At 45.0% G+C, this 27,006-nt stretch overlaps 1 protein-coding gene across 2 annotated transcripts; it reads right to left on the bottom strand.

Annotated features, from left to right (window-relative positions):
• On the bottom strand, window positions 1-26,383 carry LOC138677147 (hepatic lectin-like). Of its 2 annotated transcripts, none has more exons than XM_069767055.1 (7): window positions 26,255-26,383; window positions 21,701-21,808; window positions 20,852-20,914; window positions 20,247-20,294; window positions 15,239-15,384; window positions 2,575-2,687; window positions 1-268 (listed from the first exon to the last, which is right to left on the bottom strand). In XM_069767055.1, exons 1-7 carry the CDS (start codon window positions 26,274-26,276, stop codon window positions 136-138), a joined length of 633 nt encoding a protein of 210 aa, XP_069623156.1. In that variant the 5' UTR covers window positions 26,277-26,383; the 3' UTR covers window positions 1-135. The 2 variants fall into 2 exon arrangements, with proteins under 2 accessions (XP_069623156.1, XP_069623157.1); XM_069767056.1 differs by having other exon boundaries at window positions 21,701-21,805; window positions 26,255-26,329.
• Between the last annotated feature and the right edge of the window lie 623 nt (window positions 26,384-27,006).

The following is a 27,006-nucleotide window of genomic DNA, read 5'->3' as shown; positions in this document are numbered from 1 at the left end:
GAATTGTTCCACATGAAGTGACACTGGACAGATTTCAAATATTTGGCCTGGTCGGAGAGGTAAAAATTGGCTCCATCTCTAAGAGATTAATCAGAGCAGACGATTATAGCGATTGTCCATGAGGACAATGAAAGTTCAGAGTTTCTTCTCGCAGATGGCAAGTGTAGTGCTATCGTGGCAGTTCTTGTCATTCCATTTTGCTTCCTTCCAAATGTGGACACAATCTTCATCACCTCCCGAACTGGTAGGTTCGTTGGGCATCCAGTTCCTGCAACAGAGAGGAGATAATATGAGATAATGACAATGACGTAAGAGAGGTTAGTCCTGGTGCAGACTACATCTGAGCCCTACTTTTGGCGGATAAACTGGAAATGGCTTCTAGAAGATATTTCAACCATATCTCTAGGCCTCTATTTACGTAATGTTAGCCCAAAGAGTATCCTTTTTGTTTTGGCCTTAGTTGGGCTGGTATACACCGGTATATCTTTACATTACATGAATTGGAAAGGGTAGTGAATTGTGCAGGTGCTATGTGGGTCTTCAATATTGATGACCTTTGCCAATAGATATGAGACAACCATAGCCATATATTTGGCATTGTACCTGCAGCTGTAATCACTCGTCTTGTTGGTAGAGTTTACAGAGATTAATTCCCCACTCATCCATTGTGAGGAAGTGACTGGGGTCATATGCGAGGGTTGCTATGTGTTTCTCAGGATGCCCACAGAGATGTATTTAGGCCGTGGGAGTGCATTTGCAGTCACAGACATAGCTGTGATTGCAATGCAACATAAAAGTAAGTGTTGGTCTTGGGCAAGCTATTTGCCCAAGGCAGATTTAAGAAAACCCATCATGGGTTTTTATTTTTGAAAACGGACTACAGGGAGGTAGTGGGACGGTCCATTTCCTCCCTGGCCAGGTTTTCCATGTGGTCTATGGCCACGAGTTCCTTAACCCCTTTCTGCCAGCTGACGGAATAGTACGTCAGCTGGCAGATCCCCTGCTTTGAGGTGGGCTCCGGCGGTGAGCCCACCTCAAAGCCGCGACATGTCAGCTGTTTTGTACAGCTGACATGTGCGCGCAATGAGCGCGAGCGGAATCGCGATCCGCCCGCGCTCATTAACTAGTTAAATGCCGCCGTCAAGCGCTGACAGCGGCATTTAACTAGCGCTCCCGGCCGCGCGGCCGGAAGTGCTCGCACTGCTGACCCCCGTCACATGATCGGGGGTCAGCAGTGCATCGCCATAACAACCAGAGGTCTCCTTGAGACCTCTATGGTTGTTGATGGCCGATTGCTTTGAGCGCCACCCTGTGGTCGGCGTTCAAAGCAACCCTGCATTTCTGCTACATAGAGGTGATCTGTGCTTCACCTCTATGTAGCAGAGCCGATCGAGTTATGCATGCTTCTACCCTCCCATGGAGGCTATTGAAGCATGCTAAAATTAAAAAAAAAAAGTGATTAAAAATATAAAAAAAATAAAAAATATATAAAAGTTCAAATCACCCCCCTTTCGCCCCAATCAAAATAAAACAATTAAAAAAAAATCAAACATACACATATTTGGTATCGCCGCGTTCAGAATCGCCCGATCTATCAATAAAAACAAAGGTTTAACCTGGCCGCTAAATGACGTAGCGAGAAAAAAAATCAAAATGCCAAAATTACGTTTTTTTGGTCGCCGCGACATTGCATTAAAATGCAATAACGGGCGATCAAAAGAACGTATCTACACCAAAATGGTATCATTAAAAAAGCCAGCTCGGCACACAAAAAATAAGCCTTCACCTGACCCCAGATCACGAAAATTGGAGACGCTACGGGTATCGGAAAATCGCGCAATTTTTAAAAAAAATTGTTTAGCAAAATTTGGAAATTTTTTTCACCACTTAGATAAAAAATAACCTAGACATGTTTGGTGTCAATGAACTTGTAATGACCTGGAGAATCATAATGGCAGGTTAGTTTTAGCATTTAGTGAACCTAGCAAAAAAGCCAAACAAAAAACAAGTGTGAGATTGCACTTTTTTTGCAATTTCATCACACTTGGAATTTTTTTCCCGTTTTCTGTTACATGGCATGGTAAAATCAATGGTATCGTTCAAAAGTACATCTCGTCCAGCAAAAAATAAGCCCTCACATGGCCATATTGACGGAAAAATAAAAAAGTTATGGCTCTGGGAAGGAGGGGAGCAAAAAACGAAAATGAAAAAGCGGAAAAAGCTCCGGGGGTGAAGGGGTTAAAAAAAAAACCTGCAGCAGAGGGTTGGGTGTGTCAGTTTTAGAGTTTGCAACTTGCAGAGCAGATGGCTCTGCAGAAGCACAGCCTATGTGAGTTACCAGAGAGCCAGCTGAGCAAACTCCTGGCACTCCGAAGCATGATACAGTGGTGCAGTTGCCCTCGGCAGCCAGACTCACATGGACGGTTTTTTTTGTTGCTTTGTTTGTGAGTATACGGAACATTAAATTACATTTACTTTGTAGCTTTCCTAGGTCACTGCCTCATCACTGCACATGGTGAGCACCGCTGCACTACACCATATAACCATAGATAATCAGGGAGTTACAAAACTTACTTATATGATGATTTGTAGTCTGTTCCATCGACCCATGTCCAGTTTCCTTCCGCCTCATTGTCAGTTAGACCAATCCAATAAGCTCTATCACCTGTTTTTGCACCAATAAATCTCTGTGGGGGGCAAATAAAGAAACTAAAGAATAAACCTTTTTTTCATAGACTTCCGAGGCGAGACTGTATAAAATGGACTAAAAACAGTTTTGCAAAGTCTGGATATTACAGAAAGTTCAGGGATGTTACAAAGTTTATCACTTCTATGTATTTTTTATGTTGAGATACAGAAGCATTATGGGCTGGTCTCTCCATCTGTTACGTTAGCATATAAATCACTAGATCATTCAGTAACTAATTGTTCCAAGTAGTGTAACTTCGCATTCAATGGCAATAAATAACACTGACATACCGTGTTCTAAATAACAATTCTATACAATGGTACCACCACGATAACCTGCAGGAAATACCACATAACATTGTATACAAGCAAATTTCACACCTACTAAAGATCTACATGGGCCTCCAATTACGGTGTTGATATTTGTCACTCGGGGCAAAAAGCATGGAGTTTTGCTACCTCCTATCTACCGCTTGAGAAAGGAGACACCTAGAAGCAAAGAGGAAGGGTTCAACCATCAGTGATCCTCCCGTATCATTGTCCTATGTATAAGTGTGTCTGAGTAAAGGACAAATGAAATGGGTGTTTGTTGCTTTACCACGTCTTTTATGTGGGTATTAAAATATTCGTTATCAGCAACTCATCATCCAGTTTCAAGAGGATGTGCTGCCGAGAATAATGAAACAGTATGAGACTTTCCTCCGCACATACTGCCAATGATAACTTTATGCAAATGGGAGCAAACAAGGTTGCCATCCTGTTATATTTGATATAAGTGTCACACTTAACGTATGAAAAATCGGTCCGATTCTCTCAGCCGATAGTGGCACAAAAGTTCTCCATATGGTCAGCCATGTGTAATCCGTTTGCATTGCGATAATGCGATTTCCTCGCATCTAAGTATCCGTATGACATGCCTATGACATCCGTATGACATGGGTATGGCTTAACATTTCTCACTGCTTTTCCCCAATTAATTTAATGGCTCAATGGGCTGAAATGAAAAAAATGCGTGTGTATTTCTTGCAAGTCTCCAGGTCCAGAGAAATGTTTTCCCATTGGCATGTCCAGTTCATTCCCGGTTATTTGTCTGTGTCATCCTCGGTTGTAGTTTTTGCATCGTTTCATAGAATCATAGAATGGTAGAGTTGGAAGGGACCTCCTGGGTCATCTGGTCCAACCCCCTGCTCAAAGCAGGATTTCCTCAATATAGATATAGTACCTCCAGAGCACCTTGCACATTGTACCCCACATTGGAAGTTGTACATGAAAAGTAATCCATGATCTTATAGTCCTGATTTGTGTTTGGTATATGTTAGGGGTCGAGTTCCTGCCTCTGCACAGGGGGAATCTCGGGCCATCTCTGCTGCAGTCTCCCATTCTTCTCCTGCCGCAGTGGAGCCTGCTCAGCGGAGACGTCGATCCCAGCGTCTCGCTCAGTCTCACTCTGTGCTAAGAGTTACTGCTGCATTTCCTGCTTCTGCCATTGAAGTCAGTGCTGGGCAGCGGCGAGCGGACGCTTCTGGGGCTAAGTCCTGCTTTTCACATTCTGAGCATGACCAGAGTAAGATCTCTCAGTGGAGATCAAGGGTCACATGATCAGATACTGCAGCTAAGGTCCTTGTAGGTGCTAGGACTAAATCCTGCTTTGCACTCTGAGCATGCCCAGGGCAAGATCTCTCAGTGGAGATCTGGGGTCACATGCTCAGGTGCTGCAGCTCTCCATTGGTCCTTCTTTGAAAGGTCCTAAACGTGCTGCAGCTATTTAAGGCTCGCATGGCCGCACGGCCATGCGCTAGTATCAATTCATATATGTGTTTTGCGCCAGTGTGGTTATGTATGAGTGTGTTCAGGGACCCGGCTGAAATAAGCCCCTAGAATACCGGCACCTCCGGTGAGGAGATTGTATGAGTGTGTTCAGGGACCCGGCTGAAATAAGCCCCTAGAATACCGTCTTCTCCGGTGAGGAGATTGCATGTTACATAACTACTGACTGCTATCAGCTTGGCAGTAAGCTTGTGCTCCTGTGAGGCTCACAGGGCGCAGGGCTTCCCTTTCATGGCTACTCTGTGGAGTAACAGAACTAGCCTATACCGCCTAACAGTGCCGCCATTGGCTAGCAGCAGGTTCCTCCTGCACGGTGGACCCCGGGCTGCGAACGCACCTTTCATAATAAACATCTCTATTTTCTCGGTACGTTCCGCTAGCCCTAACAGTATACTAGCGCCAGGGTCTGGCTAGTAAATGGCGGACGGTCAGTGTTTACAGCGGTACATCCAGCAGCTGGAGGGTAGGTTGGCGGCTCTCGAGCGCACAACCTCAGCTGTGGATGTTACCGCAGTCGCTGTTCAGGCTGCAAGTGTAGCTGCAGCCAGTTTGTCCTCTGCCACCCCTGCTCTGACTTCATCCCGTCTCCCGCTTCCAGACAAGTTTGCTGGTGACAGTAAGCAATGTCGGGGATTCGTGAGTCAGTGCTCCATACATCTTGAGCTTCTGGCTGCACGTTTTCCTACGGAACGGGCAAAAGTGGGATTTATTTTATCCCTTTTGTCGGGCAGGGCGTTGGAGTGGGCAACGCCGCTATGGGAGCGCAATGAACTGAGTGTTTTTGGTTTCACTATTCTCTTTTGTGTCTTCAGGTTTCTTGGTGGTGTGTGAACATGATCATACAGACTTGTTCACTGTGCAAGTAGCCCATGTGTTCCTGTTTCCATAATTGTTCTCTTGTGTCTACAAGACTGGGGAGTTCCACCACTCCTCTTGGGCTATCTGCACAAAAGCTGTTCTACCCTGTATGCACACATGGATTTTTCCTCTCTGAACCCTGTTCACACAGGTTATATACAGATGATCAGGTTTTTAAATACATCAGATAGGGATTGCATACATTAGTTAGGACTGCTCTGATAAGGGTATACCGTGAAGATTGGTAGAGCAGCTTAGTATACATTTTTTGCAAAAAACGTATCAACCAAATACCCTGTTTTTTACATCTTTTACTAGCACTTGCGGATTACTGCAACATTTTTTCAAACTGAGTGTTTTTGGTTTCACTATTCTCTTTTGTGTCTTCAGGTTTCTTGGTGGTGTGTGAACATGATCATACAGACTTGTTCACTGTGCAAGTAGCCCATGTGTTCCTGTTTCCATAATTGTTCTCTTGTGTCTACAAGACTGGGGAGTTCCACCACTCCTCTTGGGCTATCTGCACAAAAGCTGTTCTACCCTGTATGCACACATGGATCTTTCCTCTCTGAACCCTGTTCACACAGGTTATATACAGATGATCAGGTTTTTAAATACATCAGATAGGGATTGCATACATTAGTTAGGACTGCTCTGATAAGGGTATACCGTGAAGATTGGTAGAGCAGCTTAGTATACATTTTTTGCAAAAAACGTATCAACCAAATACCCTGTTTTTTACATCTTTTACTAGCACTTGCGGATTACTGCAACATTTTTTCAAACTGAGTGTTTTTGGTTTCACTATTCTCTTTTGTGTCTTCAGGTTTCTTGGTGGTGTGTGAACATGATCATACAGACTTGTTCACTGTGCAAGTAGCCCATGTGTTCCTGTTTCCATAATTGTTCTCTTGTGTCTACAAGACTGGGGAGTTCCACCACTCCTCTTGGGCTATCTGCACAAAAGCTGTTCTACCCTGTATGCACACATGGATTTTTCCTCTCTGAACCCTGTTCACACAGGTTATATACAGATGATCAGGTTTTTAAATACATCAGATAGGGATTGCATACATTAGTTAGGACTGCTCTGATAAGGTTATACCGTGAAGATTGGTAGAGCAGCTTAGTATACATTTTTTGCAAAAAACGTATCAACCAAATACCCTGTTTTTTACATCTTTTACTAGCACTTGCGGATTACTGCAACATTTTTTCAAACTGAGTGTTTTTGGTTTCACTATTCTCTTTTGTGTCTTCAGGTTTCTTGGTGGTGTGTGAACATGATCATACAGACTTGTTCACTGTGCAAGTAGCCCATGTGTTCCTGTTTCCATAATTGTTCTCTTGTGTCTACAAGACTGGGGAGTTCCACCACTCCTCTTGGGCTATCTGCACAAAAGCTGTTCTACCCTGTATGCACACATGGATTTTTCCTCTCTGAACCCTGTTCACACAGGTTATATACAGATGATCAGGTTTTTAAATACATCAGATAGGGATTGCATACATTAGTTAGGACTGCTCTGATAAGGGTACACCGTGAAGATTGGTAGAGCAGCTTAGTATACATTTTTTGCAAAAAACGTATCAACCAAATACCCTGTTTTTTACATCTTTTACTAGCACTTGCGGATTACTGCAACATTTTTTCAAACTGAGTGTTTTTGGTTTCACTATTCTCTTTTGTGTCTTCAGGTTTCTTGGTGGTGTGTGAACATGATCATACAGACTTGTTCACTGTGCAAGTAGCCCATGTGTTCCTGTTTCCATAATTGTTCTCTTGTGTCTACAAGACTGGGGAGTTCCACCACTCCTCTTGGGCTATCTGCACAAAAGCTGTTCTACCCTGTATGCACACATGGATTTTTCCTCTCTGAACCCTGTTCACACAGGTTATATACAGATGATCAGGTTTTTAAATACATCAGATAGGGATTGCATACATTAGTTAGGACTGCTCTGATAAGGGTATACCGTGAAGATTGGTAGAGCAGCTTAGTATACATTTTTTGCAAAAAACGTATCAACCAAATACCCTGTTTTTTACATCTTTTACTAGCACTTGCGGATTACTGCAACATTTTTTCAAACTGAGTGTTTTTGGTTTCACTATTCTCTTTTGTGTCTTCAGGTTTCTTGGTGGTGTGTGAACATGATCATACAGACTTGTTCACTGTGCAAGTAGCCCATGTGTTCCTGTTTCCATAATTGTTCTCTTGTGTCTACAAGACTGGGGAGTTCCACCACTCCTCTTGGGCTATCTGCACAAAAGCTGTTCTACCCTGTATGCACACATGGATTTTTCCTCTCTGAACCCTGTTCACACAGGTTATATACAGATGATCAGGTTTTTAAATACATCAGATAGGGATTGCATACATTAGTTAGGACTGCTCTGATAAGGGTATACCGTGAAGATTGGTAGAGCAGCTTAGTATACATTTTTTGCAAAAAACGTATCAACCAAATACCCTGTTTTTTACATCTTTTACTAGCACTTGCGGATTACTGCAACATTTTTTCAAACTGAGTGTTTTTGGTTTCACTATTCTCTTTTGTGTCTTCAGGTTTCTTGGTGGTGTGTGAACATGATCATACAGACTTGTTCACTGTGCAAGTAGCCCATGTGTTCCTGTTTCCATAATTGTTCTCTTGTGTCTACAAGACTGGGGAGTTCCACCACTCCTCTTGGGCTATCTGCACAAAAGCTGTTCTACCCTGTATGCACACATGGATTTTTCCTCTCTGAACCCTGTTCACACAGGTTATATACAGATGATCAGGTTTTTAAATACATCAGATAGGGATTGCATACATTAGTTAGGACTGCTCTGATAAGGGTATACCGTGAAGATTGGTAGAGCAGCTTAGTATACATTTTTTGCAAAAAACGTATCAACCAAATACCCTGTTTTTTACATCTTTTACTAGCACTTGCGGATTACTGCAACATTTTTTCAAACTGAGTGTTTTTGGTTTCACTATTCTCTTTTGTGTCTTCAGGTTTCTTGGTGGTGTGTGAACATGATCATACAGACTTGTTCACTGTGCAAGTAGCCCATGTGTTCCTGTTTCCATAATTGTTCTCTTGTGTCTACAAGACTGGGGAGTTCCACCACTCCTCTTGGGCTATCTGCACAAAAGCTGTTCTACCCTGTATGCACACATGGATTTTTCCTCTCTGAACCCTGTTCACACAGGTTATATACAGATGATCAGGTTTTTAAATACATCAGATAGGGATTGCATACATTAGTTAGGACTGCTCTGATAAGGGTATACCGTGAAGATTGGTAGAGCAGCTTAGTATACATTTTTTGCAAAAAACGTATCAACCAAATACCCTGTTTTTTACATCTTTTACTAGCACTTGCGGATTACTGCAACATTTTTTCAAACTGAGTGTTTTTGGTTTCACTATTCTCTTTTGTGTCTTCAGGTTTCTTGGTGGTGTGTGAACATGATCATACAGACTTGTTCACTGTGCAAGTAGCCCATGTGTTCCTGTTTCCATAATTGTTCTCTTGTGTCTACAAGACTGGGGAGTTCCACCACTCCTCTTGGGCTATCTGCACAAAAGCTGTTCTACCCTGTATGCACACATGGATTTTTCCTCTCTGAACCCTGTTCACACAGGTTATATACAGATGATCAGGTTTTTAAATACATCAGATAGGGATTGCATACATTAGTTAGGACTGCTCTGATAAGGGTATACCGTGAAGATTGGTAGAGCAGCTTAGTATACATTTTTTGCAAAAAACGTATCAACCAAATACCCTGTTTTTTACATCTTTTACTAGCACTTGCGGATTACTGCAACATTTTTTCAAACTGAGTGTTTTTGGTTTCACTATTCTCTTTTGTGTCTTCAATGATCGTGTGGTGCAGAGTGCTCCTCTCTTCCTGGACACTCTGAAACAGGTCTTTTTGGGACCTCGTGTCACCCATGATACCGCACTCCAATTGTTGGCAACAACCCAGGGTTCGTCCATGGTCAGCCAGTTCGCCGTCCAATTCTGGACTCTGGTCTTGGAGCTGGAGTGGCCGGATAAAGTCCTTATTCCGGTGTTCTGGAGAGGACTGGCAGACCATGTGAAGGACGCCTTGGCCACCAGGGAGATTCCCGCCACACTGGAGGAGCTTATTTCTATATCTACCCGCATTGGCCTCCGTTTTAACGAGCGGAGGTTGGAGCGGGCCCAGTGTAGGCAGAGGTTTCGGCTGGCTCCCACCTTCGCCAGACCTCTAGAATCTTCCGTTCAGGCGTCCGACTCCCATTAGGCCATGGAGGTTTCTCGAGTGGGACCTAAGTCTCGGACTGCTCGAGTACCCATAGTTTGCAGAAATTGCCAACAAGAGGGACATTATGCCAATAAATGTCCACGGCGGTTGGGTAAACAATCACGTCTAGTAACCGTTGGAGGAGGTTATCTAGACACAGCGGCATTTTCCTCCAAGCTGTCATTCAAGGGGACAATCATATTAAGATCTTACTCTCTAACAGTCGAACTTTGTGTGGACTCCGGAGCTGAGGGGAATTTCATGTCCTCGGCTTTTGCTCTGCGCCATGCAATACCTCTGGGGATGCTCGCCAAACCGGTGACTGTTAGAGTAGTGAACGGGTCAACACTTCCATCTCAGATCACACACCAGACTGTCCCTTTCACGTTAGCTATGTCCCCATCCCACAAGGAGATAGTTTCCCTTCTTGTCCTTCCCGAGGGAATGGATGAGATTCTGCTGGGAATACCCTGGCTCCGTTTCCACTCCCCACATATTGAGTGGTCCTCTGGGAGGATATTGGGTTGGAGTGAATCCTGTAAGGGCAGATGTGTGAAAGAGTGCGTTCAGGTTTCCACCACTGAGTTACCCGCAGATCTCTCTTCTCTCACCAAAGACTATGTCCCAATACATCCAGGAAAATTTGGCAAGAGGGTTCATTAGGAAGTCAGTGTCACCAGCAGGGGTAGGGTTCTTCTTCGTGCAGAAGAAGAATGGAGAATTACATCCTTGCATAGATTACAGGGGTCTTAACGCCATCACCGTTAAGAATAAGTACCCGCTGCCCCTGATTTCTGAGCTTTTTGATAGGCTAAGGGGAGCTAAGGTATTTACCAAATTAGATCTGCGGGGTGCTTATAACCTGATTCGCATCCGTGAGGGGGACGAATGGAAGACGGCGTTTAACACCAGAGATGGGCACTATGAGTATCTGGTGATGCGCTTCGGGCTCTGCAATGCCCCAGCCGTTTTCCAAGATTTTGTCAACGACATTTTCCGGGATATGCTTTCCACCTCGGTCGTAGTCTATCTGGATGTTATTCTCATCTTTTCTCCAGATATTGACTCCCACCGGAGAGATGTTGGCAGAGTCTTCGACCTCTTACGGGCAAATTCTCTCCACGCAAAGTTGGAGAAGTGTATGTTTGAGCAGGAGTCTTTACCTTTCCTGGGCTATATCATCTCCGCCCAGGGATTAGCTATGGATCCTGCCAAATTACAGGCTGTGATGGACTGGCAAGAACCCCATTCTGTTAAAGCGGTGCAGCGCTTTATGGGGTTCATTAATTATTACCGCCAGTTCATTCCCCACTTATCAACTTTGGTAGCTCCCTTGGTAGCCCTCACCAAGAAGGGAGCAAATCCCAAATTGTGGTCTGAAGAGGTCTCCAGGGCCTTTTCTTCTATTAAGTCCCGTTTTGCTAGCGCTCCCATCCTACATCGTCCCGATGTTGATAAGCCGTTCATAATGGAGGTGGATGCCTCTTCCGTTGGTGCAGGAGCAGTCCTCTTCCAAAAGGATGCTCAAGGTCGGAAGCATCCGTGCTTCTTCTTCTCCAAGACCTTCACACCTGCGGAGAGGAATTATTCCATTGGGAACAGGGAGTTGCTAGCGATGAAGCTGGCTTTCTCGGAATGGAGACATCTCTTGGAGGGGGCTCATTTTCCCTTTCAAGTCTTCACGGACCACAAAAATTTGTTATACCTGCAGACAGCCCAGAGGCTAAATTCTCGCCAGGCCAGATGGTCCTTGTTCTTCTCCCGGTTCCACTTCACCCTTCATTATCTCGCTGGGGAGAAGAACATTCGTGCAGACGCTCTCTCTCGCTCTGGTATGTCATCTGAGGAGGAGGAGGGGGAGCCTCGGCTTATTGTCCCTTCAGAGAGCCTGAGAACCGTAGCGCCGGTTTCGCTAGAGTCTGTGCCTCTGGGCAAGACTTTTGTGCCCATTAATTTGTGACCGGAGGTTCTCTCTTGGGCTTATTCGTCCACGGTGGGTGGACACTTTGGGACAAAGAGGACATCTGAGCTGCTAGTGAGGATGTACTGGTGGCCACATATGGTCCGGGATGTCAGAGATTATATTCAGGCGTGTGTCTCCTGCGCCAAAAATAAATCTCCTCGTCAAAGGCCAGCTGGGTTACTCTATCCCTTGCCGGTGGCAGATAGGCCCTGGGAGATGGTCGGGATGGACTTTGTTGTGGGTTTACCCAAGTCTCGCGGCTGTACCATCATTTGGGTCATCACCGATCATTTCTCAAAAATGGTGCATTTGGTGCCGCTACCACGGTTACCTTCTGCACGGGCCTTGGCAGCGTTGTTCATAAAACACATCTTCCGCCTACATGGTATGCCATACAAAATTGTCAGTGACCGGGGTCCCCAGTTTGCGTCTCAGTTCTGGAGAGAGCTTTGTTGTCTTCTCAGCATTGAGTTGAATCTCTCTTCCGCATATCATCCCGAGACGAATGGGTTGGTAGAGAGGGCCAACCAGACCTTGGTCACATACCTGCGACATTTTGTTTCAGCCAGGCTGGATGACTGGGCATCCTTGCTATCGTGGGCAGAGTTTGCACTGAACAACGCCGTAGCCGACTCCACTGGACAAACCCCATTCCTCCTCAACTATGGTCAGCATCCACGGGTACCTGTGCCTATGCCCGTTTCTTCCGCCGACTTCAGGGTGTCAGACTGGGCTGTGGAGGCACGGGATATTTGGGACCGCACTCAGGATGCCATTCGGGCCTCCAAGGAGAGAATGAGGTCCTCCACTGATGCACATCAGCGCCCCGCTCCGACCTTTGCTCCTGGCGACTTGGTGTGGCTCTCTGCCCGTAACATCAGGCTGCGAGTTGAGTCCACTAAGTTTGCTCCTCGCTACTTGGGCCCCTTCAAGGTCCTCGAACAGGTTAATCCTGTGGTCTATCGTTTGGCCCTTACGCCACGCCTGGGTATCACCGACACCTTCCATGTGTCCCTCTTGAAACCCATGTATATGTCCCGGTTTTCTGAGTCATCTGCTGGGACATCGGATTTGTCTATGGACGATTATGAGGTAAACGCTATTTTGGGGTGCAAGGTGGTACATGGCAAAAAATTTTATTTGGTGGACTGGAAGGGTTATGGTCCTGAGGACAGGTCCTGGGAGCCTGCTGAGCACATTCGGGCTCCGCAGCTCATTGCTGCCTTCGAACGTAGTGAGGCCCAAGGAGGGGGGGCCCTAGGAGGGGGGTAATGTTAGGGGTTGAGTTCCTGCCTCTGCACAGGGGGAATCTCGAGCCATCTCTGCTGCGGTCTCCCATTCTTCTCCTGCCGCAGTGGAGCCTGCTCAGCGGAGACGTCGATCCCAGCGTCTCGCTCAGTCTGACTCTGTGCTAAGAGTTACTGCTGCATTTCCTGCTTCTGCCATTGAAGTCAGTGCTGGGCAGCGGCGAGCGGACGCTTCTGGGGCTGTCTTGCTTTTCACATTCTGAGCATGCCCAGAGTAAGATCTCTCAGTGGAGATCAAGGGTCACATGATCAGATACTGCAGCTAAGGTCCTTGTAGGTACTAGGACTAAATCCTGCTTTGCACTCTGAGCATGCTCAGGGCAAGATCTCTCAGTGGAGATATGGGGTCACATGCTCAGGTGCTGCAGCTCTCCATTGGTCCTTATTTGAAAGGTCCTAAACGTGCTGCAGCTATTTAAGGCTCGCTTGGCCGCACGGCCATGCGCTAGTATCAATTCATATATGTGCTTTGCGCCAGTGAGGTTATGTATGAGTGTGTTCAGGGACCCGGCTGAAATAAGCCCCTAGAATACCGGCACCTCCGGTGAGGAGATTGTATGAGTGTGTTCAGGGACCCGGCTGAAATAAGCCCCTAGAATACCGGCTTCTCCGGTGAGGAGATTGCATGTTACATAACCACTGACTGCTATCAGCTTGGCAGTAAGCTTGTGCTCCTGTGAGGCTCACAGGGCGCAGTGCTTCCCTTTCACGGCTACTCTGTGGAGTAACAGAGCTAGTCTATACCGCCTAACAGTGCCACCATTCGCTAGCAGCATGTTCCTCCTGCACGGTGGACCCCGGGCTGCGAACGCACCTTTCATAATAAACAACTCTATTTTCTCGGTGTGTTCCGCTAGCCCTGACAGTATTAGACTGTATTTGTTGGTAATATGTAGGTTCAAATTTTGCATTTTTTACTGTTACATGGGAATGTGCCCACCTATGATGGTGATGATAGGCCACAAGTGTCTTAGTAGATGGTGAAAATACAAGAAGTTCAATTTTTGGAAGGTTCAGCCAGAGAAAGGACATGATGTTAGAGATAGAGGACAGACAATCACTAGTGTTTTGTAGTGCTGATGAAGGTGATGTTAAGAGAAGTATATTGTAATGTATAATAGGGTGTCCACAGTAAAGAGATGGCACTGAAAGCCAAATGGGCTGACAATTTTCCCATGGGGCAATATAAAACAAAAGAGAAGAAGAGCTAGGAACAATATCTGTGAAAGCTCGAAAGTAAGGAAAAGTTCACACAACAAGTTTCACAGTATATACTGTACATGGACCGGACTGTAATTCCAGGACTGAACGCGGAACTCCCATCTCGAACTTATAAACATACACATGGCCGTAAATCCGGGTCGGGAGATCAGTGGTCAATCCAAGCATTGAAATGCGGTCATATGAATCTGGCATATGGGAAAGAGGAGAAGAAGAGAAATTAAATGATACACGGAATGATTGTTCAGTAAGGTAGGAAGAGAACCAAAAGAGAGCAGCATCCTTAAAGCCTATAGAAATTAGCTCTACTCCAAAGCTTTGTGATGTCTCAATGGAGGTAACTACCCTTTAAATGATTGTCCAAGCCATTAACAAGATTTTTAATGCAACTAAAGGTCTATTTAGACTTGCTGATGGGTTATGAGGCCAATCATATTCATAACTGACATCTCCCTGCTCATTTTCGTTCTTGATCACAGCTAAATCAGAGTTCTTGAGTACACACATGGACCGGCTCTAACCAGTTAGATTTGAGCCCCTGATGAAGCCAATGTGAAAACGTGCGTTGGGGCTGCACGGTGGGGAGCCAGAGGATACCACAACATGAGTAAGATATCCAGGACATGGGGGGGGGGTCATGATAGTGACAGGGCACTGATCCCTAGGCTAGTAGGCAATTCTGTTTGAGTTATACTCACTACTCTTCCTCCTGCTTATCTTTTCCTTCTTTATAACAAAGCACTTTGCACGTTACCTTTTAATATATGTGGTACTCTCTAGTATACCCACCGATCTTTTCCACCGGTTTTTCTCGCTGAAATTGTAATGGTTATTAGTACTTTTTGCATTATTATTTCTACCCTTTTAATTATTAGACTTGAACTCCATTCTTTATATTGGGTTATAAGGCTTCTTTGCTGGAGTGTCCTTTTCCCCAATTCTCTGTTTTTCGCTCCCCCACTTGGTTTTGAGCTTGCATGACAGATTAATATATATGTTTTCCGTTGTGGTCCGTATATACCTTGAAGGTCTATTTAGACAAGCTGATGGGTTATGAGGCCAATCATATTCATAACTGACATCTCACCTGCTCATATTCGTTCTTGATCACAGCTAAATCAGAGTTCTTGAGTACGCACATGGACCGGGCTTTAAACCAGTTAGATTTGGAGCTTGAAAAAAAGTAGCATTTTCTGTCAAACACAATCCAACCAGCATCACAGGTGTATTTCTCTGAAATTAAAAAAATGTGATATTGTCAGGGATTGTACAGAATTAGTAAAAATAGAGGCTTTCTTTCAAAAGCAGTGTCACACCGGTTAGTGGGTTGTTTCTGGTCTTACAGCACAACTCCATTCAAGCGAATAGGAGTGAACTGCAATACCAGACACGGCCTGTGAACAAAAGCAGTGCTGTTTTTGGAAGAAAGAAGTAATAAACTGTCTATATTTAAGACAACTTGGTACCATTGATAATAGATCGGTGATGGTCCCAAATTCATCATATCTGTCTAACAGTTTGAAAGGGTCATGGTGATCCAACAAGTTATGCAACTTTGAAAGGTGGGGATGCCAAAAGTCAAGTGAGATCTAATTTTGATGGGCTATGCTGAGGATGGTTTTCCATTTTTCTGCTGATTTCACCACTTTACATGCATCTTAATGAATGTCCCTATAACCCCTTTATACACTGACGAGGGAAAGGCAAACAATGTTTTGGACTTTTGACATTCGGTCTCCATATCTTGCCATCCACTACAGCTTTGAACATGAGACTACCATCATTTTATAGACAATCATCTATTTTTTATTAATTTGTTAATCCACCTTTGACTTTCAGCTAGTGATGAGCGAATTTGATCAAGTCCCTGCTTATTCGGCAAGCTATAGTGTGTACCAAATAAGCTGCACAGGGAAGCCGGATACATGGAGCGTACCAGCTGATCAGCTGTCCTGCTCCGCAGCTGCATGTGTTGCGGCTGTGTCACAGTCACAACACACAGGCTCTCCATGCATGTGCTGTGACTGTGACACAGCCGCGACACATGCAGCTGCGGATCGGAGCATCTGATCAGCTGGAGCACTCCATGTATCTGGGTTCCCTCTGCAGCTTATTTGGTAAACTCTATAGCTTGCCAAATAAGCAGGAACCCAATCAAATTTGCTCATCTCTACTTTCAACACTGCTTGAATCCTTTTGGGCATGCTCTCCATCAGATTCAAGCATGTCTCATCCAAAATCTGATCCCAGGTCTCTTCTATATGTTCCCAGATACAGTTGACCCTACTCTGTATTTTCTTCCAAAAATTCACAGAAGGCCATCACACCTCCAGGTAGGCCTATAGTGTCTGGGATGGGTGCTTTAATGGAGAATATATGTATATACATCAACATTATTTACTTGTGACATCGAGTCCTCGTATACATGTATAAAACATCAAGATGGCCTACAAGCAGTCTCCTATTTTCTACAGATAGAAAATCTTGATCAAACACATGCGGAATTTCTGGTTCAATTGTTGGTGTTTACCCTGTCCCATAACTTTTTAACCTTCAATGGTGCCTATTTCCTACATCTCTAGGGTACAGCTATGGGGGCAACATGTGCTCAGGCATATGCCAACCTGTCTCTAGGGCTGTGGGAAACAGACCTTTTTCTTTTAGAATCACTAAGTGTCATATTTTGGGCATGCTACATTGATGATATTTCTTGGATTTGGCATGGTACTTCATTGGTCGGAACTACAATCTTTTTTTGATCTACTTAATGATAATGATCTCAATCTTCTCCTTACAAGAAAATATCATAAAATGCGCATTGATTGTTAGCGTTCGTCCACAACCAGGATGCAAGAGGGCCAGGTTAGTCAGTCTGGACCGGTGACTTAGCCAGAAGCAGCAGGAAAGCGGGCACTACCTGCAGTTGCAGCAGCCATGGCTGCTGTCACTTGCACTGATAATGCCAGGGCCACTCGGGGGTCAGATGGCTTCCTCCCTTCCGACCAAGTAGCTGCTTGCTGGGTTAGATGGAGGCCCCGGGGAACTGACAGAAGACGTGGTGATCTCATCTATTTTGGCCACTTCTAATCAGTGACTTCAGGCAGCGTTGGAAGCCGATGACAGCCTGAAAGCGCTCAAGGAGCAGGCAGCACACCCTCCCTCTGTCTCAGACCTTGAGGGGGTGGTTGGGACCAAGGACAGCTGTACCAGGTAACGGTTCAACAGGGTTCACTAGAGACATGGCCTAGGAAACAACAGTTAGTGGTACCCTGTTCATTGAGGGCACAGTTGTTGCAGATTGTAAACGAGATTCCAATGGCTGGACATCTAGAGATCACTAATACTAAGGAGGTTGATGTGGCTGCCTACTGCCGTTTATGCAACACATTTCAGAGAGTGGAAAAGGCAGGGTGGTGCCCCAAAGCCCCACTGGTAGCTTTGCACATTATTGAAGAGCGGTAACTGTGGATCTTGTTGGACTGATGTCCATACCCAGCAGCTCCGTGAAACGCTTTATACTGACTGAAGTAGACTGTGGACTATGCCACCAGGTACTCGAAAGAGATAGATTTTCATCCATTTGGGCCGACAAGGTGGCCACTGCCTTTCTGGAGATTTTATCCTGAATGGGTTTTTCCCAGGAAATGATCACCAACCAGGTAACCAGCCCGTACTACCCACAGATTAATGGCCGGTGGGAATGGAGCGCCCCCATGGGGCCGCCATGGGGTACTCGGTACTGGGTCCTGCGTCTCACAGGGGGATGTCACAGTGGCTGACCCCGTCCATGGCCCTGGGACGTCCATGTAAAAGGGAAAGGTCTTTAAAGGGATAAAGTTTATGTTCATGACGCCACCTGTGGTATTCGGTCAGGGTGACCGACGCTGCTTTAAGGGGTCCGCTGGGGTGATGTTATGGTAGCTAGATGGTATACCTTCCCACAGGTGAAGTATGTCCCCAGGGCTTCCCAGTGGGTAGATGGTAGATGGGGAGAGGCGCAGAGAAGACCGAGGACACAAGGTGGCAGTCTCTTTACCTTTACTGAAGATTTCAGCATCCACAGTCCAGGGCACCAGATCACAGGGCAGGCAGAGTCCGGTTGGTTTGGAGGCAAGTCCAGAATTCCCTTTGTCCAGGTGGAAATCAATAGCCTTCCCTTCCGCTGTAGTCCCTTATTGCCTATGGCTTCACATAAGGGCCTCGCAGATGTGGTGTTTCCCTCTCTCTGTCCCCCATATAGGATAGGACAAAACCTATATGACTGGTGGTTTGAGGCTGTTTATAGGGACTCTAGCATGCCCCGGCCTCTGAGAGGTGCCACCGTGCCTCCTGGGTGTAGGTGCGGACAGGTAACCTGCAATTAGCTGTCCGGCCAGTCTCTGAAGTAAATCATAAAGGTCCTTACTCCCCCGGTGTTCTGGCTACCGGGATTCTGCACCTCAGATGGAGGCAGCCTGTGCAGGGCTGGTCCCCTTCTGGTATTCTCTCCTTTGCTTTGCTTTCCTTGCACGCTCACTGCAATACAGTTCTGCCTTCTGAATGTCTCTTCCCAGGAGCTGCAGCACTTCAGGCTACACAGCTCCTCTGCTTCCTTTCCCTCTGTCTTTCTGACAGCAACTGAACCCTTTCCCTCCAGATCAGGATGTTCTTATAAGGGAGTTCACCTTAAACAGGCTTAGAGCTCCCCCTTCTGGTCTGGAGTGTGATCATGTTGCATGCATTGTGTTACCTGACAAAGAGTTCTCCTTCATTGCCTCCAAACGAAGCATCACTCTCCCTGAGAGGAACGCGATACCTCTGCGACGACCAGGACCCTGGGGCGCCGCAGCAACACTTCAATGGAACCCTGAAGCAGATGCTTAAGATGTTGATCACCTTCCATGGGCATGACTGGGATCAGTACCCTCCACACTTGCTACAGGGAGATTCTACAGGCCTCTACAGGATCTTCCCTCTTTGAGCTGAGATGCAGGCCTTGGTGCAGCTGGTGCACAATAATATGATGTGAGCCCAGGCCAACCAGAAGCAATGGTATGACCATAATGCTTGTAAGAGGACCTATCATGTGGGTCAAAAGGTGTATGTACTTGTCCTGGTACCCCAAGACAAGCTTCAAGCAGTCTGGGAATGTCCGTACCTTGTGCACCGGCGGCTCAATGCCATAACACGCCTTATCATCCTGGACCACACACGGTGAAGGCAGAAGGCCTTCCAAGTGAACATGATGAAAGCACATCATGAGCTAGAGGCCTGCACCCTTTCCATACACAACGTGGTAGAAGAGGGAGAAGGGGAGACCCTCCCGGATATGCTTGCACAGGCTAAGGCGTGTGGGACCATCGAGGATGTGAAAGTTTGCAACCAGCTCTTGATAGACCAACGGTGCTAGCTGTGAGTAACTTACACCCCTTTGTTCAGCAATAATTCCAGAAGGACAAAGTCAGCTGTCCATCACATTGATGTCGGGGGCACTGTGGAATAGGATAGTGCTAAGTTAAAAAATCATAATAATGATAATAATAATAATAAATGAAATCCTGTAGACAGTATCCCTTTAAAGGGGGGCAACCTGGCCTTTAAAAAAAATGGCAGCATATGTTATGAAAAAATACTCTACTCTTCAATCCCCTCCAGTTTAGAGCAGAAGCTCCAGTTCATCACCAAGTCTCTGACTGCATGCAGCTGACACCGGACCACTGCAGTCAATCAATGGCCTCTGCAGTCATATGTCCTGCACTAATGAGAGAGAGAATTTATCTTAGCATTTCAGGAATACTTTATTTTCAATGAATTTTGGGTTTAGGTGGACGTTTGGGTATTGTTCTTTTTTCTGTACTAAACTTTTTAAAAAAGGTCAGGTACTCGAACTCGAACTACCACCGATCCCCCCCATCCCTACTAAGCAGTTCATGTGCCAGCTGTTTGTACTTTAGCTGTTGTTTTTATGTTTTTTTCATAGGTCAGATAACAACTTAAAAATGCAGCTTTTCACATACATTAATGTCTTTTTTCCGATGGTTGTCAAGAACCTCTTTTTCTAGTGTTATATGCCTGACACATTGACAAGTCTCCCTTTTGTACATTTTGTTTCTTACTTTTTGCATCTTGCTCCACAGTTTTCATTTTTTCAATTAGCGAATTAACTGCAAAAGAGGAAATGAACAAAATCTTGTGGTTAAGTAAAAAAACATGTTGAGTCACTTATTTTACTCAATTTTTGCATGTGTTTTTCTCTTGTAAAAGTAAAAAGGCATTAATCAATGCGTTCGTGTCAGTCCATTGGCACATAAAAGATCAATCTTGCCAATAAATTGCAACCCTCTGCTATTTTTCGCACTTTTGTTTTCGACACCTTTTAAGCGGGGTGCAACCTATGCGTGGTTCGCTACGCAAATAAGTTTTAATCAACATATAGAAATTTCAAAAGTCGAATAAAAAGACATAAAGTCTCTCCAGTAGAGGAGTGGCTTCAAAAGTGGAAAAAAAATATCAAGCAAGGGGTATACATATGACACAAATAATCACAACAGAGTCACAAGCAAAAGTCCTAACTGCACTAACAACTCCAGCTTAATCGTTACTTCCATAATGATTTACAAAAGATAAAAAAAAATCTTCAGAAAAAAAAAAAAAGCATGACTAAAACAAGAAAAAGGTCAGTATCTGGACACATTAGCCCAGGAGGACAATGGCATCTTACCAGTGATGTTCACGCTGACCATGTCGTCCCTGCTGGCCAGAGCTTTATGTTCTGGGTGGGAATCTAGTAAAGAAGATTAAATTAATAGAATATAATAACATTATTGGCTCCTGACAACTGGTCAGACGACTGCTTTAATTTTCTAACCTGTTAATTAAACCCTTCACCCCCAAGCCTAATTTCACCTTCCTGACCAGGCCAAATTTTTCATTTTTGACTAGTGGCACTGTATATGGTAATAACTTTGGAATGCTTTAACATATCCCAGTGATTCTTAGATTGATTTTTCCTGATCCTGACACATTTTACTTTATGTTACAGGTAAATTTTGGCACTGACTACACACAATTACTTGACCCCAGGGCCCACCAACATCCAAACATAAAAAGGCTTTTTTTATGTTTACAAGACAATAATCCATTGGCACCCCAATATTTAATTGTAGCAGAGCAAATGGGTAAGAGAAGGATGACTCCTCCTTCTGTCTAACCACCTAGAGGCCACGATCACTAGTGACAATGGCATCTTAGGGGTTCAACAGCTAAAATAATCAGTAGCATTGGAGGTTTCCCTCTCTCCTCAGGATCAGAGTTATCGCTAATCCCAGTTATTGCAGAAGACTGACATCTACAATATTGAGGATGGTGCAGACGCAGATCCCGTACCTACACAATCCCTGTCTCCATGTTACATATTTTGCTTTGTGGCCCAGATTTTTAGAGTTACACGTCGAATATGACCTAAGTGGAGAGGTTCATGCACAAATAGCATAGTCAGGCATTGGATAGCGTACAGATAAATACACTACAGATAATCTATGACAATGAATGAACAAAAAACGTTACTGACTTTTAGAATGGACAGCTATGAAGAGAACAATAACCAGGATAAATGAAAGTGCCAGCAGTCCGTATGTGATGATCACCGGTCTTTCCTTAAAGTATGAACACATTCCTTCTGAAAAAGAACAGTTATAGGACATGAAAAGTGAGAGAACCAGGTGGACTTTGACTAATATAACACCATTATCAGGGCAGTCACAACAACAATCACAAAAGGGCCTGGATGGGATTGTGAGATAAAGTTGTAAAAGCATCTGGCTATACACTACCGATTTTATACAGCCAGAAAGACCATTTAATTCCATTTTATGTTCAACATCAGTTAATTTTTTCTAACACAAATGCTCGGGACACCTGCTGATTTGTGGCAGTTTTTTCTGAAATGGATTTTTTTGGTTACTGTTAGGTGCTGACTAGTGATGAGCGAATATACTAGTTACTCGAGATTTCTCGAGCACGCACGGTTGTCCTCCGAGTATTTTTTAGTGCTCGGAGATTTAGTTTTTTTTGACGCAGCTGAATGATTTACATCTGTTAGCCAGCATAAGTACATGTGGGGGTTGCCTGGTTGCTATGACACATAGATATTATTGATAATATACTGTTGCTATTGAATGGAATGGACGGAAATATTTGTGGTCGCTAGGCACTTAATCAATATTATAATTGAGCTGTATATTTACCATCTTTTGATAGAATATATTGCCATACTCTTTGGAGCCCCTCTGTTGGGGGTCGAGTTCCCGCTTCTACACAGGGGGAATCTCAGGCCGTTTCTGCTGCGGTCTCCCATTCTTCTCCTGCCGCAGTGGAACCTGCTCAGCAGAGACGTCGGTCCTTACGTCTTGCTCAGTCTCACTCTGTGCTTAGGCTTGCTGTTGCTTTTCCAGCTTTTGCCATTAAAGTCAGTGCTGGGCAGCAGCGAGCGGACGCTTTTGGGACTAAGTCCTGCTTTTTCCCTTCTGAGCATGCCCAGGGTGAGATCTCCCGTTGGAGATCGAGGGTCACATGCTCAGATGCTGCAGCGGTTCCCATTGGCCCTTTATTGGAAGGTCCTGAACGTGCTGCAGCTATATAAGTTTCGCATGACCGCACGGCCATGCGCTAGTGTACAATTGTATACTTGTGTTTGTTGATGAGTGCAAGTCGTCCTTTAAAAAACCCTCCCTATTGAATGACTGCTCGCGTAAGGTGTATGGCTGCTTTCTAGTGCCCGATTATCCTCACAACGTGTTACACACGAATCAGCGTCCATAGCTGTGACCGCCAGTGCGGCGCCACGCGCCAGTAATGTGCTTCCTAAACCCACGTCCGGGTGCTTGGTGGTGTCTGCCAGCACGGCACAGTTCACCCTTCGGTGCTCTAACTATTTCTATCAATTACCTAACACACACAGTTGCGGTGTTGTGCGCAGGTAGTCTGAACGGACTTCAATCCTGAGTCTTGGGATTGAGTTAGCTGACTCCTTGCTTGCACTCATTAGTGCGGTATTGATGACCAGTGGCTTTACAGGGTTCGCTTCCACCGCCATATAGCGCTGCCATTTACTAGCAGCAAGTTTTCACCTGCACGGTGGACCCCGGACTGCGAACGCACCAATATTATTTCACCTTATACTTGGTGCGTTCCGCCAGTCCTAACACCCTCCTACTGGATGTCATGATATGATTGTTTTTTCTCATATAATTTAAAAAAAAATGCTTTAATAAATGTTGATTATTATGGTTTGCTTCTGTTTGACTACTTATTACCGTAGTAAGTCTTTTTCGTGGTTATATATTGTTGAAGTGGCATTGGTTACACTTAGGAACTTTTTCTGATTACAGACAGTAACTGACGCAGCGACAGAGACTCAGTGTTGGACCTGAGGTCAGTAAATAAAGCACAAGATAAAAAAAAATTGCAGCTGAGAAACGGGGGGGAGGGGGGATGTTAGAAACCAGAATTAATTTTTTTTTTATGAAAAAGGGAGTTAAAGTCTACCCAAAAGTGCATGGTTTAAACGTTGTAAATTTGTTTGGCTCAGTTCGTCATCTTCCCATTATCTGAAAAATAATTTTATCCCAAATTATATTTATTTAGGCAAAACAATTTGCAATGGAATATGTGAATTGCCTTTAGGTCCCATGTTAGGGGGCTTCCTGACTCCCCTCTAAGAGATGATTTGGTGAAAGAGGAGGATAGGACATGTTGAATTACAATGACATGGGCATGAGAAAGGCCAGTGACATACATAGAAATCATAGGTCCCCATAGCAAAAGTTCTAATTGGGCCCCCTACCACCTTAAAAAAAGACACACACAGTATCATGTACCCCCCAAACAGTATGATGTCCTATCAGTATAACTCACACTGAGTATGATGGCCACCACAGCACTCTACTCTCTATGAAGGCCCCCCCCACAGCACACTGGCACAGAATAAGCACACTTCCCCAACTCACTAAGGGTACCGTCACACAGTGGCATTTTGATCGCTACGACGGCACGATTCGTGATGTTCGAGCGATATATCCATGACGTTCCAGCGATCTCGCAGTGTCTGACACGCTCCTGCGATCAGGGACCCCGCTGAGAATCGTACGTCGTAGCAGATCGTTTGAAACTTTCTTTCGTCGTCTAGTGTCCCGCTGTGGCGGCATGATCGCATGGTGTAACAAAGGTGTGCACGATATTGTATACGATGTGCGCATAGTAACCAACGGCTTCTACATCGCACATACGTCATGAAATTATCGCTCCAGCGTCGTACATTGCAAAGTGTGACAGCAGTCTACGACGCTGGAGCGATATTGTTACGATGCTGGAGCGTCACGGATCGTGCCGTCGTAGCGATCAAAATGCCACTGTGTGACGGTACCGTAAGGGAGCCCCTACAGCCCCCCCCACACTCAAAATGGGAGCCCAACAGCCACCACTTTAATATGATGGCGGCCACTGCCAGTCACACAGTGTGAAGGCCCCATCAGCCCCTCACACAGTATGATGGTCCCCACAACCATTAACCGAATATGATGACCCCTCACGCAGTAAAATTGCCCCCACAGCCCCTGACAGTAAAATGGCTCCCCCAACTCCCCACTCAGCATGAAAGCCTACACAGAAAGAGGGTCCCCATAGCACCACACTCAGAATGAGAGCCCCTTTAGCTCCCAGTCAGTATGGGAGCCCCCACTCAGTATGATGGTCCCCACAGCCCCTTACACAATATTATTGCCTTCACAGCCCTTCACACAGTATAACAGCCCCCCATATAGAATGAGGGCCCACACTCAGTATGAGAGCCCCCAAAGCCCGTCACTCTGTATGAAGGCCCCCACAGCTCCTCACACAGTACAATGGCCCCAACAGCTCCCCACTCAGCATTATAGCCCACACAGAAAGAGGGTCCCCACAGCACCACACTCAGTATGGGAGCCCCCACTCAGTATGATGGTCCCCGCAGCCCCTTTCACAATATAATGGCCCTCACAGCCCCTCACACAGTATAACAACCCCCCACATAGAATAAGTGCCCCCACTCAGTATGAGAGTCCCTACAGCACCACACCCAGGATGGCATCCCCCAGAGCCCCTCACACAGTATAAAGACCTCCAAAACTGCCCACCAATTATGATGGCCCACCACAGCCCCCTACATAGAATGAAGACCCCACAGCATATCAATTAGTATGATTGTTCCTTGCTTAGTAACCAACTCAGTATTGTGTCCATCACAACTTCCCATTCAGTTTATTGGCCCCCACAAGCACCGCACTTAGCATAATGGCCCACTCGCTATAAGCACCCCCACAGCTCCAAACTCAATATGGTGGCAAGTAGAGCCCATCACTTAATAGGATGCCCTCAAAATTACTGACAGTTAAAAAACTCTCACCCCATTCCCTCAGTGCACTGCTGCGGTTTTTGCAGTGTGAGTACGGAAGCTTCACATTAGAGCTGTAGTGACGTAATTGTGCCTGGAGTGCACAGAGTATCAGACTCACATGTGCAGGCTGAATGGTGAAGCATTCGTCTCCCGTTCCACCATTGTATTCAACGGTATCCACGTCCTGAGTATGCGCATACTGCTGAAATTGTGATGACGGGGAAGAGGGCCCAATGCCGAGCCGCAGCCGGGACCCTTTACTCATGAACCCCAAAGTGGCCACTTGGGCTGTCACTATGGATGGTACACCCTTGCGAAAAGGCCAGGAGCATCAGCATTTTCTTGTTACTTCATCACTATATTGACATACTGACATATATATATACTTACAGGCACTCGCAGGCTCATGTCCTCTACAAGGACTTAAAGATAGCATAAAAAGTACTACAAATATATTTTTGGTAAATATAAAAACAAAGCAAAAAACAAATGTCTGAAATAACCCCCTTTTCTAAACATACATTTTTAAAAATTCACCGGTTTCACCACATCTGCAAAAGGTTGATCTAATAACAAATAAAATAATTCCGCCTGTAGGGTAAATGCCGTAAAGAATCTAGAAACATAAATGGTGTAAAAATAAATGTAGTAAATGTGATTAGGGTGATGAGGGTGAGGAAATAACAGCCATACCCGATCTCAGCTTGTCCATCATCCTTTCTTGCTGTTCTCTGCTCTCCGAGACTCCGAATCAAGTATCTAAATAAATTGCTGACTACACGCATTTACTGCTTTTATAATACAAGGAAGCTGAATCAATAGGAAGTGATGAGGCACAAAGAATTTGCTGGAACGTAAGAAAATAACTTTTTTTTTTTCCTGTTCATTGGAAGTCACATATTTTCATAAAACCTGCAAGACTGGCCGATTTCTGGCCAACAGTATTTTATCTGGACCTTAGATGAATTTCCCAGCGCTGCGCAGTGTGTACTGTCACATGACTCGTCTGAAAGGGTTAATCCCATCTTTATAAGTGGGTATTCTCCTATCGTGCTTGTAAATAAAAGCAATTCTGCAATTTTCATCTTATTATAATTTTCAGCTGTTCTTGAGATTTTTACACTTTTCTTTTCTTGTGCTTGAAGCTTGTTGCCTTAGAGACATTTAACATGGAGTGTGTAGGTAAGATGCAATGTTTGTGTGTGCACCATGGAGTGAGTATGTGTAACATACAGTATGCAAGTTATACAACGCGACATCTAAGGGCTCATTTCCACTTGCGAGAGAGAAAAACGGACAAGTGCAATCCAATAAAAAAATCGGATTGCACTCGGACCAATGTTATTCAATGGGTGACATCTCATCTGCGATTTTTTTCTCAGCTGAAATCAGACTGAGAAGAAAATCGCAGCATGCTGCGTATTGCTGCGATTCTCGGACAAGAC

This window comes from Ranitomeya imitator, chromosome 4, assembly GCF_032444005.1.
Source record: "Ranitomeya imitator isolate aRanImi1 chromosome 4, aRanImi1.pri, whole genome shotgun sequence".
NCBI lineage: Eukaryota > Metazoa > Chordata > Amphibia > Anura > Dendrobatidae > Ranitomeya > Ranitomeya imitator.
The sequence above is the reverse complement of the archived record's forward strand: the minus strand, read 5'-3'. Positions and strand labels throughout refer to the sequence as shown.